At 36.1% G+C, this 17,566-nt stretch overlaps 1 protein-coding gene and 1 pseudogene across 2 annotated transcripts in view; one reads left to right on the forward strand and one right to left on the reverse strand.

Moving 5' to 3' along the window:
• LOC311279748 (dnaJ homolog subfamily B member 1-like) overlaps nucleotides 1-17,566 on the reverse strand; it is an 86,477-nt pseudogene that overhangs the window by 56,720 nt on the left and 12,191 nt on the right. The window lies entirely within an intron of this gene.
• Nucleotides 1-17,566, forward strand: part of LOC311286297 (adhesion G protein-coupled receptor E3-like) — a 33,163-nt gene that overhangs the window by 5,187 nt on the left and 10,410 nt on the right. The window contains exons 2-12 of the mRNA XM_084402432.1: nucleotides 2,115-2,363; nucleotides 6,304-6,335; nucleotides 8,382-8,453; nucleotides 8,592-8,781; nucleotides 10,229-10,348; nucleotides 14,979-15,160; nucleotides 15,270-15,431; nucleotides 15,507-15,707; nucleotides 15,785-16,017; nucleotides 16,101-16,167; nucleotides 16,250-16,341. Of these exons, the coding sequence (XP_084258558.1) occupies nucleotides 2,115-2,363; nucleotides 6,304-6,335; nucleotides 8,382-8,453; nucleotides 8,592-8,781; nucleotides 10,229-10,348; nucleotides 14,979-15,160; nucleotides 15,270-15,431; nucleotides 15,507-15,707; nucleotides 15,785-16,017; nucleotides 16,101-16,167; nucleotides 16,250-16,341 (1,600 nt within the window). The remainder of the gene's footprint in view (nucleotides 1-2,114; nucleotides 2,364-6,303; nucleotides 6,336-8,381; nucleotides 8,454-8,591; nucleotides 8,782-10,228; nucleotides 10,349-14,978; nucleotides 15,161-15,269; nucleotides 15,432-15,506; nucleotides 15,708-15,784; nucleotides 16,018-16,100; nucleotides 16,168-16,249; nucleotides 16,342-17,566) is intronic.

The following is a 17,566-nucleotide window of genomic DNA, read 5'->3' on the forward strand; positions in this document are numbered from 1 at the left end:
GGTACTGTACATTATAAATGCACTTGTTAAAGGATTAGTTCACCCCAAAATGAAAATTTACAACGGACTTCATTGGTCACCATCGTTAAGTCTAAATCAATGCAGTTTCAAGTCTTTGAAGTGTTTAAACGGAGTGTACGCGATCACAGAAGAATAGGTTGTTATCTAGCGAAACGATAGGTCATTTAAAAAAAAGAAATATATAATTTATAGACTTTTTACCTTCAATAGTTCGGATTGAGCTGATCAACAAACGGACAGGGAACTACGTCATCGCGTTGAAAGGTCACGCCTGCGCCGGCAATACTATTTGAACTACTATTCATATTCATCAGAATGTTATTCATATAGCCTACTATTCATATTCATATTCACTGAATACTATTTCTATATATATAATCGCAAACAATACTATTTGAATTATCCTCCTACGGTCGCATTGTAAACAGTGGGGCGGTACTTCGGCCGGCGCAGGCGTGACCTTTCAACGTGATGACGTAGTTCCCTGTCCGTTTGTTGATCAGCTCAATCCGAACTATTGAACTATTGCCACAGCCCTCAGGTTTGTGTTTCATGCTTTTTTTTTCTTTTTTTTTTTGTTGCTGTCAGAACAACTATGCCTTTTTAAAAAACATTTTCTGCTGCACTACAGTCATTATCACTATAAAATATCACAACCCCCCCATGATCTGACTCAAACTTCACCAAAATGTGTTTTCTTCAAAATTAGTTACTACAGTAATATCAGGTGGCACAAAATGTTTAGAGTGGAGGATTGTTCGACAACTTAAAATTGAAGGTGTAGCTTGCTAAGAGCATGTATATACTGTATATTCATATTTTTGCAGTGCAGCAAGACCAATGGGACTCCATCAACTCCTCAACTTCAGAGTCCCCAGTGGAAGTTAAGAAAAAGAAGAGCAAGAAAAGAAAGAAGAAGAAAAGCAAGGGACGCAAATAAGGGGGGGGGGGGGGGGGGGGGGTATAATGTGTTACTTTGTTGTTTGAGTATACTGTAGAAAAGATAATGTTTTATTAAGATGAAAAAGTGTTTTGACATTTTTTTGTAAAATAAAAGTCAGAAATTAAATTGGATCCTTTATTGTATATTTACTGCACTTACCCTGTAACTACACAGAACAAGGGGGTAACAAGCTCCACTTTAATTTACAGCCCGCAGGAGTTACACTTACCCTGTAACTACACAGAACAAGGGGGTAACAAGCTCCACTTTAATTTACAGCCCGCAGGAGTTACACTTACCCTGTAACTACACAGTTGAAATGGGTAACAAACACTACTTACTATGTAACAATACGAAACAACACTATTTGCACAGTAATTACAGAGAAAGGTACTCTTATTAAAAATAAAATAAAAAAATAATAATAATTACACAGTATATTTGCCCTGACATTTAAGTGTCATTGCAATACAATGTGATAAGGTAAGTAGTAGTACTAAGTACTACATGGTACGTTTTAAATTAAAAACATAGCAAAAACTATTTTTTTTTGGCTTAACGTTAAGTAGTTTAGTAAGAAAAGCCAATAAATAGCATTGCCAAAAAGTTTAATTTACAACCCACAGATGTCAAAATTACCCTGTAACTACATTGCACAAGAACATATTTTGCCAGAAATGTGATAAAAACTTTTATATACAACAGACGTACAATTTTTGCCTGGAATATATTAACAGAATAGGTACCTGTTAGTTTTAAAATAATTACATTATAAATAATTTGCTTGTATATCTGGTTGTACACCTTTATTACCCAAAACTTAACATATTGTTCCCTTATATCTACACGGAGGTATACTATAATTACAGAAACATACACCGTAATTTCGGTTTACTTACGAAGTTCTTTGCAGGTTGTATATCTGCTTGTTACCCCTTTATTACCCAAAACTTAACATATTGTTCCCTTATACCTACATGGAAGTACACTATAATTACAGAAACGTACACCATAGTTTCGGTTTACTTACGCAGTTGTTTGCGGGTCGTAATATAAAGTGTTACCGGTTCATCTCTTCTTCTGTGCATTATGTTGAATAATAATCAGTGTATGACAGCAGCACTAGATATAATGTGTGTGTTGTGTTCAGATCTTCAGGTGGAGTCTCCTGAGAGAGTGACAGAGGGAGATTCAGTCACTCTGAGATGTAAAAGCAGCTGCGCTCTGACTGACAGAGCAACATTCATCTGGTACAGAAACTCACAGCCATTAACTGAGAGAAGAGACAGAAACAATGAACTCCTGCTGCAGTCAGTCAGAAGAGAGGATTCAGACAGTTATAGCTGTGCTGTAGACGGACACACTCACATCTCTCCTGCTGTTCAGCTCAATGTCATGTGTGAGTACAGATTGACTTTCTCTCTTTAACCCTCATGCACTTTAGACTTCTGGTTACAGTCTGTGTGGTCCAGGTCAAACTGATCCTAATTGTATTCAATTCCCCAAAAATCACACTGTGAAAAAACATTATAATAATTACATTCAGGTACTAATAATGAACTTTAACATCAATACTTTTCACACATTACAAAGAATACATTTCTGAATTTATGATTTATAAAAATGTTTTAACCACTATTTTTAAGACTGCCCCTCCCCGACACCCGTGGGACACTTGCCATTGTACATTTATAACAATAATATCTTAGTCAAAACCTAAAGGAATCTTGACAAACTATATAGCATTTGAAAGCGTTCAGACTGTAGTTTTCATATTTGGCGAATGGCGACTGATTTTCAAAAGATGTGGTGCCGAATTATAACACACACTCTGATTCTTTCCGTATGTTTTTATATGTATTTTAGAGATTGAATTCAAAATAAATCAAATATTAACATTACTACCTAGACTACTTCTGAATAGGATGTCTACTTCATAAAAAAAAAATTTAAAGTATGGAAATATATGGTTAAGATCACTCAATCCATATATGGAAATCGAAGAGTCCTTATATGGTCACTAGAGGAGTCTGGATGTCATCTAGTGGAAAAGTTTGGTACTGCGCTCAAAAAAACTTGAAAATATTTCAGAGACATCAACCTAAAATTTGTCACAGAACTTGTTCAGAAATTTAGCTTTGATTTTCTTGAAGTTTTAGAGTTGAACATGTTTTGTAAAATATATATTTTACATTTTTATAAACTTCTATGACATTTTTGTAAACTTTAATTTTACAAGGTTTTTAAAGGCACCTATTATGCAAAATTCACTTTTGAACATAAATGTGTCGACAGTGTGTGTACACAACCACCTTATAATAATAAACATGCACCCACTCCTCTTTTTGAATCCCCATAAATCATAAGCAGTGTCTCAGAACAAGCCGTATGCTTTCTCACGCACCCCTGCAAAACTGTGGAGCCAGGTAGTGTTGCACTGCACACTCAGACCCCACTCCGGGACGGGTCCCTGTCCTCCACCTCGCTGCCCCTCCACAGGTGGTCCCATTGGTCCTGCTGGTTCGGTCGCTGGGAGCCTGGCTAGAGCCGTCACGTTCCTTCATTATCAAAACACTGATGGATCATTTGCTGTAGAATCATAGGGATACTACAATCATTAATATAAAATTAACGAGCCATAAAATCAAAGATAAGACTCAATAAGAGCTCAGTGAATCAGCCTACTACATTATGATTATGTCATCATCATCACATTACCAACATCACCTGATTCATTTTCATTTTCACCTGATTTTCTTGCCATAACCAAAGTTACAGCAGACAGAGAAAAACCCAAATGTACATGACTGATACAAAAACTAAGAAGAAACTTATTTAAATGAAATAGCATCAAATGTGAAGTGTCACGCAGGGAATTCTGGGAATGTAAATTTAGAGAAACAGCCACAGCCTCAGATGAAATCAACTGAAGAGAAAAGAAGACATTAAATCTGTGAAGATCTCAGCAGAGGAGGATTAAACAACTCCACAAACAGCATTACCAGCTTCACTTATTACTAACCAGACTGACTTTATTTCTGTCAGACGTCTACAGAAGTTCTTATTGAGAATTAACAATTGATTTATTAAAAAGAGTTTTAAAAATCACCATGATGGTGATCGGTGTTTCTTTAGTTGGGCTCTTGACCCTTGACTTGCTAACATTAGGTTTATATTACATCATATATTGTTTAATGAATGTTTAATAATGTAATAATGTAAACCTTCTTTACATTAACATGTTTCTCGATTCTTGGAAAACCAATGGTGGTGAACTTTGAATCATCATGTGCTTTTCTTTTTTATCTCCTGTATTATTATGGGGGTTATCAGTATATTATCAAAGTATAAAGCAGTTTTTAATACAGTGATTTTGAATGATTACGTTTATCGGTTAAAGGTAATACACAATGTGTAGTCCTTATAAACACAGAGATGTGTTAAGAATCGAAACAGGTTGTGTGTTCAATTTGACTCAACATGTGTTGTCCCTGAGCACACACACTACATGTGTTAAAACTGACACAACATGTGTTGTCCCTGAGCACACACACTACATGTGTTAAAACTGACACAACGAGTGTTGTCCCTGAGCACACACACTACATGTGTTAAAACTGACACAACGAGTGTTGTCCCTGAGCACACACACTACATGTGTTAAAACTGACACATGTGTTGTCCCTGAGCACACACACTACATGTGTTAAAACTGACACAACGAGTGTTGTCCCTGAGCACACACACTACATGTGTTAAAACTGACACAACATGTGTTGTCCCTGAGCACACACACTACATGTGTTAAAACTGACACAACATGTGTTGTCCCTGAGCACACACACAACATGTGTCATTTTTAACACATCTCTTTTTATAGTGCAGTGTTTCGTAAACAATTCTGCAGCTTTGAAAAGAATTGTGAGTCAATCAATTCAATGATTCATTTATAAATACAGCTAGTTGCTTTGTTACTGAATGTAAGAATGACTCAATGACTCGCTCATTGAGAAGACACTGACTTATTGGTTTTAGTGTAATATATTTTAACGTATCACTTCGTTTTTCCATCATTGCATATTGCTCTATTGTAGGGCTGCACGATTATGACAAAAATTATAATAGTCGATTATTCCCTTGAAATTGTAATTGCGATTATTAACTACGATTATCATAATTTACATTGAATGATGGTTTGAAGAGCTTTATGCCATTGATTGAAGCGACTGCATGCCATTTTGTTATATCAAAATACAAGCTGAAAACACTCTTCCAGAAAATAACTTTTTTTTGCTTTTCTATAGCATTAAGCCTCAAATGCCAAATATAATTTTTTATTTATTTAAAGAAACCAAACCAAAGTAAAAAAAACCCTTAAAGGTGCATTGTGTAATATTTAGGATGATCTGTTTATAGAAATGCAATATCATAAACATAACTATGTTTTCAGTGGTGTATAAAGATCTTACATAATGAACTGTTATGTTTTTATTACCTTAGAATGAGGCATTTCTATCTACACACACCGCGGGTCCGCTTACATCGACATGTTTCTACAGTGGCCCTGAGCGGACAAACGCGTTTCGTCACTATGTTGTTCTTCGTGTAAAGAAGCGAGCTAAAGTCAGCGGATAAAACACTGACACAATGATGAACAAGTGACAGTAATATTCGCAATAACATCGTTTTACTGAATAATCAAGTAAACATAATTTCTTAATTGATCTTTGTAAAGAAACCTCATTGTTTAACTGGCTACTCTCTGCTGTCTCAGACGACGACATCACTTCCTGTCGGCCACCGTAACTTCTGTTGGCTGCAATTCGCAAACTCACCACTAGATGCAGCTAAAAATTACACACTGCACCTTTAAAATAACAAAAACACATCTTAAGAACACAGAATAATGTAAGTGAACTTTTTTTTGTTGTAATTGCGCCTTTAAACGATTACATAATTGTGGCATCCGTAATTGTAATCGCGATTACAAACTCGATTAATTGTGCAGCCCTACTCTATTGAACATTTTTCATTGAAAATTTTTTTTATTTCATAAAGTTATGCATAAAGGTAAAAAAAAAGCACTGGGAAATAAATTTAGGGGGCAAATATTGTCCATTAATGGAAAAGGTATGACTGAAGTCCGGAAGAGAGGGGGAACGCAGAAGGAGGTACACCACTCTAAAAAGCTGGAACCACTGCTCTCACCATTAGTCCACAACTGCTGAAATCTTGCTGAATCCACAATCTTGCTGAAATTGCTGCTTAATAAAATAGTTATTTTTGAAGTTTTGCAGTTTATTATATTATTGTCTTCATGCTGATTTCTGTCATTGCAGGTATAAATATAACACTGCTGGAAGGACACAACGTAAGTTGAGTTTCTGAAATTGAAGTTGTAGAGACTCACAGCTCCTATCAATAATAGTCCAAACTGAAGCAGTGCAATAACATGTGCATTTTAGATATGTGTGTAATCTGAAATATGAATGTGCTTTTCTAATAATTGCTGATGGTTTATGGGGGCATTCAGTCCATATAAGCTGTGAATACTCTGCATACAAAAGCCAATTGAAAGAATGAGTTTGAGTTAAGCGGGTCCACAATAGCTTTGAAGCCTATACTCTCTGTCATCATCATTGTTCTGCATTCTCATTGTTTGCTGGCAATATGGGGGATTTAATGCGCAGAGAAAGCTGTCCACGAAGCTGTCCATTTCAACCATACATTCTCATTACTTCTTTTACAAACTTAAACTTTTATTCTAGTACTTCTGTTAGTTTGGATCAGGGCCGGCCCAAGGCATAAGCGAACTAAGTTGCTGCTTGGGGCTCCCTGGCCACCCCCTGCACTGAAAAAAATGATACATTGGATTAACTGAAAAAAAATTGATGTAATTTGTTACAGCTAATTTTTTTTAGATTTTCTCAAATTGTATTTATTTATTTATAACCAACACCATCAGATCACTTTTTTTTCTTTGTTCATCTGTCAGTTACAACTCAGATACAACAGCCAAACAAAATCTAAAATAAACATATAAGGGTCAAGAGCCCAACTAAAGCAAACACTGATCACCATAATGGTAACTTACATTTTGTGATTTTCTCCTTCAGTGATTCTGCTTGTTAACATCAGGTGTCTTCAATAATAGTCAATCATCACTCAATTAATCATTTTATTATCTCATTAACTTTAACACTCTTGAGCAATTTTTTTTTTTTTTTTTTGGTTTGACATTAAATCAAAATTTATGGTTTTAACTAAATCATAAATACAATTTGAGAAAATCTAAAAAAATTAGCTGTAACAAATTACATAATTTTTTTTAAGTTAATCCAAAGTATAATTTTTTTCAGTGATAGAGGGCGTAATATTTACTTTGAGGCAAAGTGAAAACAGAAGGTATAAACTGGAAAATCACAATTTTCCATTGGACCAATGTAAATATATATTTTGAATGAATTACACTGTTTCACTTTTTTCAGTGTTTTTTTTTTTTTTTTTTTTTTACATATTAATTAACTTAAACAAGTGACATAAATGAATGAATGAATGAATGAATAAATAATTCAAGACAAGTAAAATTCTGATTTCATGATCAATATACCTGCCTACATCTGCTGCTGTGTCTGCCAGTGTTTGAGTCATGCGCATAACCTCGCGTGCAGACAATTCGTGCACAAAGTCACGGTAATGTTAAGCCATGATACAAAATTTTTATTTGATCAATGATTGATGATTGACATTTAAATCAATGATTTATCCTTTAAATGTAATGATATTCAGAACAGAGCAAGAATAAAAAAAATAACTATAAACAAGCCAAAACTAAATAATTTAAAGCGAAAGTGAAAGTAAGCGATTCGCAATGTATTTGGATGGTAAACTATTCTTTATTATAGGCTTATTTGTACTTCACTCACGTTCCAATATCGACGGAAAAAATCCTCTTCACAGACTATTTTATTATTATATATTTATTACGGCTATAATGAACAGGCTGCGATGTCAAGATTGCAATGCTGGAATATGTTTACAGTTTGTTTTCAGAAGTTTCAAAGAGTTAGTAAAAGAGTAAAGAAAAAGTTAAAACTTTTTTAACTACGCGTGGTGGGAGGGGGCCCCCAAATCAAATTCTGCTTAGGGCCCCCAAAAGGCTTGGGCCGGCATTGGTTTGGATACAAACACTGTCCACTGTAGCGAGCAAAATACAGAAAAGCACCTTTAGAAAAGTATTTTCATTTCCACCAGTAGGTGGCGACAAATGTGTAAAAAAATATATGTCATTGAATCATTTGTTAAAGAAATCTGTTCAAAAACACTGTCTGTGTCTCATTTCAGAGGCCCTCAGCATACCCGGTTAAAGTCATCACTCACACATCCTCAAATTCTGTCTTCTCAATTTTGATTTCAGAGTCAGACTGAAAAGCTTCAAAATCTTCTAGAGCAGATCGAGAACATTACAGCTCAAGAGCTTTCTTTGACTGTAAGTCTTTTTTATTTTTAAATAATCAAATGAAATGTAATTGTCAGTTACATGATTGACATCGCAGGTCTGATTAATTGGCTTTCTTAATATTTACATTTACAGTATTTATTTTTTTTCTTTCTGATCATTAAATAGACTGTGACCAATATTTTGAATATGGTCCTCAACACTTCAGGAGAGATTTCAGAGTCTTCATCATCAGTCAGACCAGCTGAACTAGCCTCCAACAGAAACCATGTGTTAAAAGCCAACGAGAAACTCATCTCTACATTGGTGAAGCCGACAGACACACATGACAGAGTCAATTTTACTCTTGCTGCTGTTGGTGAGTGGAGAAACTGTTATTATTGATGATGAAACAAAGCTTATATATGATATCAGGGAGTCTATATAGTCTAGCGCAGGGGTTCTCAACTCTGGACCACAAGATCCACTTTCCTGGAGTTTAGCTCCAATCCTAATCAAACACACCTGAACAAGCTAATCAATGTCTTCATGATTACTACAATGTTACAGGCACACAGCAAAATCCCCAGTGTTAAATCAACACTACTCAGAGTACATATTGTCTAAAGAGTGTTAAAAGTGTTAAAGTTAATGAGATAATTAAGTGATTAATTAAGAGATGATTGAGCATTAGTGATGAACACCCGCTTCAGCCACAGCCTTAAGGGCCCTACACACCGGGACGAATATCGGCGCGCGTTATTCACCAGCGTTTTTCAACGCGTTTTTTGTGTTCACACCCAAGCGATTTTCGCTGACGATGTGCCGAGTGAACATGCAAATTCATTCCCTGACATTAGATGGCGCTTAATGTAAAACAGAAACCACTCCATAACAGTTCTCTTTTATCAAGATTTTTGTAGTCGCTGTCGCGTTTGTCATATAGTTCTTTATGTTCCGACACCGAGACCAGCAGCTCTACATTCATCTTGCCTTGCATCTTCCTCGTCTTATTTCTTCCCGGCAGTGTAGACGCTACTTGGTGTATATCTTCTTCGCCGTTACGTATGTGTGCTCGGCAAGACCGTTTTGTGTTTGAGCGCCCTCAAGTTGTGTTTTACTGTAACTTCAGAAGCTCCAGACACGTGAACAAAAGTGGCAATCTCATTGGTCAGATAGTTTTTGACGCGGCGCGTCAATCCAAAAAAACGAACCCGAGGCGTTTTTTAAAAAATTACGCTTTTACGCGTGCCGTTTTTCGCGCCGGTGTGCACACTCACATTGGCGCCCTTTGTTTAGTCACGAGACGTTAAACGTCGGCGAATATCGCGCGCGAAATTCATCCCGGTGTGAACAGGCCTTTAGGGTCTGTTTACACGACACCGTTTTCAACTAAAAACGTAATACTTTTTATAAGTTTTGGCCGTTCGTTTCCACGACAACAAAGAGTCAGTTTGGGTGCCTGAAAATGCAAAGTTCTGAAAACTCAAATGAAACACTTCTGAGTTTTAAGCGTATCGTTGTCGTGTAAACATACCCTAAGATGAATCAACTAAAGATAAAAGAAGACATCACATCTCTCAAGATCTCAGCAGAAGAGGATTAAACAACTCCACAAACAGCATTACCAGCTTGACTTAATTTAACTCTGGGGATTTTGCTGTGAACAAAGTTAACTGATTAGTTCAAACTAGTAATTAGATGAAATAGTAATATTTTATTTTAGTCTTTTGTTATTATTATTTTAGTTATTGTTTTGTTTTTTGCACATTTGTGCAGATTGAATCAACATAAAACAAAACATAACTGCTTATTTTCTAAATCAGAGGTTGAAATCTTCATGGTTGGACCCAGTGTCACCTTAGATAAGATCCCCCGACTTAACACGACAAATTGTTCTGTGGACATCGATCTCATTGGGATCGCCAAGAACAACAATGAAACAAGTATGTGAGATGTGTTTTAATACAACATTTTAAATAAAAATGTTTTAGAAGATATATCACTAAACCACATTTAAAGGTTGTATCAGCGATTTCAGACCCAAACATAAATGATCACATTCATCTAATCTTTCCTAACAATCCGCTAGCTACCCACCCCATAAACAAGCCGTCAAAAAAACGCGTCTCTGAGATCTGCACACAAAAACAGTTGGTATCACCATCACTCAAAACCAAAATAAATAGTGTTCCAACCAATCACCGACAGGGGTGGGTGTTGTGAGGTTTTGCGCTCGTGCACGGCTGCCTATGACGGCTGCACGCGAAGAGACACGTTTTTTTGACAGCTTGTTTATGGGGTGGGTAGCTAGCGGATTGTTAGGAAAGATTAGATGAATTAGTCCATGAGCCAGGGGGGTCCATCGGTATCAACGGGGGGGCAAATGCTATCATTGTTTTTTGCCAAGGTATACACCCCTAGTATTAGAAAAATCACGATAGCAGTGCAGCGGTGGTAGCGAAATCACTTTTTTCAGCTCATGAAGTTACTAACCCCCTAAAATAAATTCCGTTTTTGAAATCTGGTGTATATCTGGTTTAGGCTCATGCTAGGGATATTGTCAATATTCTATAATATGGTGCTTGGTATCGTTGGAAAGGGGACCTTTTAGGCATTCATTTAAGCCTAGTACTGAATCTGTCTGACAAACACAGAGGTCACATGACTTCTTTAAACCAAAAATAACACACATTTTTTCACAATTTCCGCCTAAACTGTATGCTTTCTTTTATCCCTGTGGCATGAAAGAACACCATGGACACAAAACTCAACAACTTCAATACTCAAGGCACTCTGATGACTCAGAAAATGTATAATATACCCACACTATTTATTTGTGAGAGCCTTAAATTAGACTTGTGCAGCCAGCACAAGTCTTCAAAATAGAATAGAGCCAATAGAATGGACAAATAGAATACCCTATTAGTCCAGGGCCAAATGGCCTATTTATTCATGTACAGTTGTAATAAAAAGTAATTGTTTCAATAGTGTAGTCAATGGTGTTGTAAACATAACACTTGTAAGTGGTTTAACAAAATGTTTGATATTCAGAATGTATTTTGATATTCACCCACTTTTAGTCAGAATATCAGAAAGTAGCTCATGCAGGGAATGTTGATGGATTTTGACAGTTTGACGAGGTTTTGTCAGTTTTGTGAAAAGATTGTTGGTTCAGTTGACTGGTTATAACAACACTACCAACTATGCCATCTTCAATCAACTTCCATTGAGTTCCAGGGGTATTAAATGTAAGTACAAAATAGTTTTTCTCTTGTGCTTGTGAATTGGTGGGGAATAGTAGCAGTAGCTAATGTAAGCTTGGTGTTTTTAGCAGGCTAGCTATCTAACAGGCTAGCTAGCTTGCAGGTTAAACAGTGTAACAGTAACTGCTACAGTGCAGTCAGGGCTCTCAAGTGTCACGTGACAGTCACTCATTTCGGTCTTTTGTCACGCCGTCTCGCCACACATTGTATTTCTCACGCGGAAAAACTATTTATAATATATTTAATATGCCGCAGCGCCCAAAATGTCTCTGGCCGAGCCAGTCTCATTATGGAACCGGCAGGAATCAATCGCTGTAAAAATCTATTATTGTCTATCCATTATAAAAGTGCATCTATCCATTATAAAAGTGCATCTATCCATCATAAAAGAGCATCTGTCTATCATAAAAGTGCATCTGTCCATCATAAAAGTGCATCTATCCATCATAAAAGAGCATCTGTCCATCATAAAAGTGCATGTCTTCATGTTCATTTAATGAAGTATACTTAAGTAATTTTCAAGTATATTTTTTAAGTATACTTTATGTAGTAAGTATACTAATATCAATGTGTACTTGTAGTAAACTTGTGTACTATTTCAATACTGATTGGGACTAAATTGGCCCACTTTTAGTATTTTTAGTATTTGTAAGAGTAGTAAACTAAGTACACAACTAGGTTTCTCATTTGTAATGCATCTGTACTACAAGTGAACTTATAAGTATACTAGTAGTTTACTATTTTAATACAAGTAGTATTTTTTTTAGTTTATGAAAGTACACACTGAAGTGTACTCTCAGTAAACTACTAGTTTCGTAGTTTATACTGCAAGTATACTTGCAAGTTTTCTTTAAGTGAACATAACATTATACTTATAGTTTACTATTTATATATTATTTTTGCACTTGAAAAATACCTTTAACTGTACTTTAATTTTAAAAACATTTTATTAGCTTCATGCATCCTTTTTTAATCAACACTTGAATGTCAGTAAGTTTCATAAAGTAAGGCAACATTTTAAACAAAAAAGTAGAATTAGAGTAAATTGCTGTATACTACCAGTGGACTAGCTTACACAAAAATTCAGATATGCAGAATTAGAAACATATCTGTTTTATATCAATATTCTAATCAATATTTTCAAACAATGTAAGTTTCATAAGACTATATATGAAAAACTATGTAACAAAAAGTATATTTAATTGACTACTCAATCAAAAGAGTTAACACAACTACAAGACAAGTATACTTTGAATTCTTAATTATTCTTTTAAGTATATCTGGATCAAAAGATTGAGTTCAAGTACAGGCCAAATATACCCGGGCCCGTATTCATAAAGAATCTTAATGCAAAGAGTCGCTCCTAGTGAAAAAATTCTAAGAAAATTCTTAGAAATGTGGCCGTTTACTCTTAAAATTAAAGAAAAAATACCAGTAAAGAAAAAAGTAATTCAGAAAGCATCTTAACCCTTAAAAGAGGTCTTAAGGTCAAAATTGTAAGGAGTACGGACGAGGACTTTTCAGAGGCTGAAGAGTTTCTTTAGCAGAGGAGAACATGGCAGAAAGACGAAGAGGGAGAAAAAATGTGTTGCAGACAATGGATGCCAGTGAGTTAATAAGGCGCTATAGATGAGATCGTGCAGGGATCATGTTTGTGACTGATCTTATTAGAGACACGCTAATATCTCCGACACAGCGCAGAAATGCCATAGCGCCTGAAATGAAAGTAATCACTACATTACGATATTTGGCAACTGGGAAAATGCACCAATGCAGCAGTGTGTAATGTACACACAGTCACATGTAATTTCAAAGTGAAGGCTTAGAATAGACCCTATACTTAAAATCACTCTTTTTTTCCTTCTTGGACAACCAGCCAATCACAGTCTTCAAAAGATTGTGTCATACATAGCAACGGGGTCAGCCCCGCCTCCTCACTAAGATGAAAGTTTTTGTCTTTTCCTTGCTCAGAGTTGCTCTCAGATTGGCCCCGAATCGCTCTTAAGCTAAGACTCCTATGTAAAAGTTTTTAAGCTAAATTAAAGGACAAGTTCAGTATTTTATACTTAAAGCCCTGTTTTCAGATCGTTTCTGATGAAATAGAACAGTTAAGATTGATATTTGGACACATGCTGCTGGCCCGAGCTGCACTGTAGCAGTTACTGTTACACTGTTTAACCTGCAAGCTAGCTAGCCTGTTAGATAGCTAGCCTGCTAAAAACACCAAGCTTACATTAGCTACTGCTACTATTCCCCACCAATTCACAAGCACAAGAGAAAAAGTATTTTGTACTTACATTTAATACCCCTGGAACTCAATGGAAGTTGATTGAAGATGGCATAGTTGGTAGTGTTGTTATAACCAGTCAACTGAACCAACAATCTTTTCACAAAACTGACAAAACCTTGTCAAACTGTCAAAATCCATCAACATTCCCTGCATGAGCTACTTTCTGATATTCTGACTAAAAGTGGGTGAATATCAAAATACATGATAGAAACATTTTGTTAAACCACTTACAAGTGTTATGTTGACAACACCATTGACTACACTATTGAAACAATTACTTTTTATTACAACTGTACATGAATAAATAGGCCATTTGGCCCTGGACTAATAGGGTATTCTATTTGTCCATTCTATTGGCTCTATTCTATTTTGAAGACTTGTGCTGGCTACACAAGTCTAATTTAAGGCTCTCACAAATAAATAGTATGGGTATATTATACATTTTCTGAGTCATCAGAGTGCCTTGAGTATTGAAGTTGTTGAGTTTTGTGTCCATGGTGTTCTTTCATGCCACAGGGATAAAAGAAAGCATACAGTTTAGGCGGAAATTGTGAAAAAATGTGTGTTATTTCTGGTTTAAAGAAGTCTTGTGACCTCTGTGTTTGTCAGACAGATTCAGTACTAGGCTTAAATGAATGCCTAAAAGGTCCCCTTTCCAACGATACGAAGCACCATATTATAGAATATTGATAATATCCCTAGCATGAGCCTAAACCAGATATACACCAGATTTCAAAAACGGAATTTATTTTAGGGGGTTAGTAACTTCATGAGCTGAAAAAAGTGATTTCGCTACCACCGCTGCACTGCTATCGAGATTTTTCTAATACTAGGGGTGTATACCTTGCCAAAAAACAATGATAGCATTTGCCCCCCCGTTGATACCGATGGACCAAATTTGGGGCCCTGGCTCATGGACTAAATGTGATCATTTATGTTTGGACCTGAAATCGCTGATACAACCTTTAACTAAAGGTTTTAATGTGTTGAATACAGGTTTCTTCTGTTTCTATCACACAGGATCAGCTGCTGTGGCTTTCATGAGTTATAACACAATGGAGAATTTACTGAAGCCAGACTTCTTCAACACATCAAATGACACGAATAACACCATGATGTCCACTGTGATCTCAGTTACTCTTCTCAAAACCACCAACACTAAACTCACCAAACCAGTCAACTTCACCTTCAAACACATCAGAGTGAGAGACTGAAATGTGTTTTTGTCCAACCTGAGAACTGATGAACATCTGAAAACATCTAATATTCAGAGTTATACTATTTTCTGCATGTTCTTTCTTCTTTTTGCAGGTGTTTGAGCCCGGCAGTCCTCTGTCCTGTGTGTACTGGAACATCAGCGAGTGGATTGTAGATGGTTGTTCTGTTTTAGAGACCAACAGCAGCTACACTGTGTGTTCCTGTGATCATCTGTCCACATTCGCTCTCATCATGCAAACCAACCGCTCATCAGAGGTACGAGAACATTTATAGTGAGCACTGAAGAACAGCACAGATTTGGCACTCATGTACTGTGACATGTTTCCTCAGAGCGACTCAAAGCTGGACGTGTTGAATTTGGTGTGTGTGATCGTGGGGCTGGTGTTTTTCAGTTTGGCCCTGTTGACCTTTGCCCTTTGTCAGTGGAGTCCTGGAGTGAATAATATTGCTCGAATCAACCTCTGCGTGAGTCTTCTGTTGGCTCACCTTCTGTTCCTGCTCACACAACAGTTCCTGAGCCACATACATCAGGTGAGAATGATGAAGGAGCCCTACAGCTCAGCACAGTCTCACTGAGAATCATCATAACCGTCTCTCATGATCTCCAGGTGTTGTGTGCCGTGATATCAGGTGTGCTGCACTTCCTCTTTCTCTCCGGCTTTGTGTGGATGTTCATTGAAGCTGTGCTGCTCTTCATCTGTGTGAAGAACCTATCACAGATCAGCTCCAAAAGGAGGGGGGTGCTTAGGAGTAGATTCCTGTGTGTGATTGGATATACGGTTGCTCTGGTTGTGGTGGCTGTGTCTGCTGGGGTGAATCCTAAAGGCTACGGAAGTGAACAGTGAGTTTAGTTTGAGAGACTCAGAGATCAACACCTTCATCCTTCATGTTTGTTAATTAAATTATTTTTCTTCCTCTAAACAGGTGCTGGATTAAAATGGATAAAGGCTTTAACTGGAGTTTTCAGGGACCTGTTTGCGTCATACTAGCAGTAAGCACATTTCTCATCACGACTTTGTGTTAAAAGGAAAAGTGATTAAAGATTAATTACTGTTGTTTCTCTTACTGTGCAGTTAAACATGATTCTCTTCATCTACATCATCATCAGTCTGACCTCCACCTTGAAAAATCTGAACGCTGAAGTTTCACATATGAAACGAACCAAGTAACAAACAATATGATTTGAACACTCCATGAAATGTGTATATATATTGTTATATGCTGCATATTTCTAGACACCTTTAACCTTATTTTGATTATTCTCAGGTTAGGTAAAGTAAAATGTGTCCTAAATCATAAGCATCTGAATTTTCATACTCACAATCCATAGGTCAGAAGACCTCTTCATGGTCTGTTCAGCTCACTTTTGTAGAAATCAAAGAGTTTTGGCAGGCGAGAGTAGCAAAAGAGTTTCTTATCTTAGTTTCAATTAAATATATAGTTTTATTATCTACAGGTTAATTAGTTTACATAATATTGTTTGTGTTTTTTTTTTTTTTTTTGTAATACTAAATACAGTATATATATTATTATTATATATTATATTAAATTTAATTATGTTCTACTGTAGCACTTTGAGATTTGGTGTCAAATGTAAAGTGCTTTACAAATAAAATGTATTATTATTATTATTATTATTACATATAAAGTACTAATATAAAAAACAAGACAAAACAACATCAAGAGTAAATCGTTTACAAGCGTTGTAACACCGGAGAGGCCATTAAGAATCAGGGTCTGCCTTCATCTTCTCCTTTCAGCCTTTTATAGACCATCTGATTTCTTGAGGTCGTCATCTTTGGAAATCCCCTCATAAATGATCAGTCTCTTACAGACAATTTATCCAATCCTAAGTCTTGAGGTGTCATGAGTTCTTGGAATTCATTTCAAGACCTGTCTTTGTAAAGCCTTTCGCCTCTTAGTCTTCCTTCTTCAGACTTTTCTTCTTTGTTGCATTCTGTACTTCGTCCGCAACACATATCCGACGGCAATGCTTGCATTTATCTTCTTTCTTTAGCAAAGCTCTTTCTTATACATGTTTTGTTCCTCTCTGTGCTTTTTACTTAATGCTTAAAACATTAACCCCTGGTTTCACAGACAGGGCTTAAGACTAGTCCTAGACTAAAATGTAAGTCTGAGCTGTTTCCACTGAAATAAACTTGCACTGACTGATCTTAAAAATATATCAGTGCCTTTTTAGTTTTAAGATGCACATCGGTAATGTTTTTTTCTAAGCATGTTTATAAAAATTACTTAAATGTCCTAATTGATCTATGGTCTAATCCTGGCTTAGTCTAAGCCCTGTCTGTGAAACCCGGCCTAAGTGTGGTATCTTTTTCTTTATAAACCACTTTCTTAAAAAATATATTTTACAATAACAATTGCAGAGA

Source organism: Rutilus rutilus, assembly GCF_951802725.1.
Source record: "Rutilus rutilus genome assembly, chromosome: 2".
Classification (NCBI taxonomy): domain Eukaryota; kingdom Metazoa; phylum Chordata; class Actinopteri; order Cypriniformes; family Leuciscidae; genus Rutilus; species Rutilus rutilus.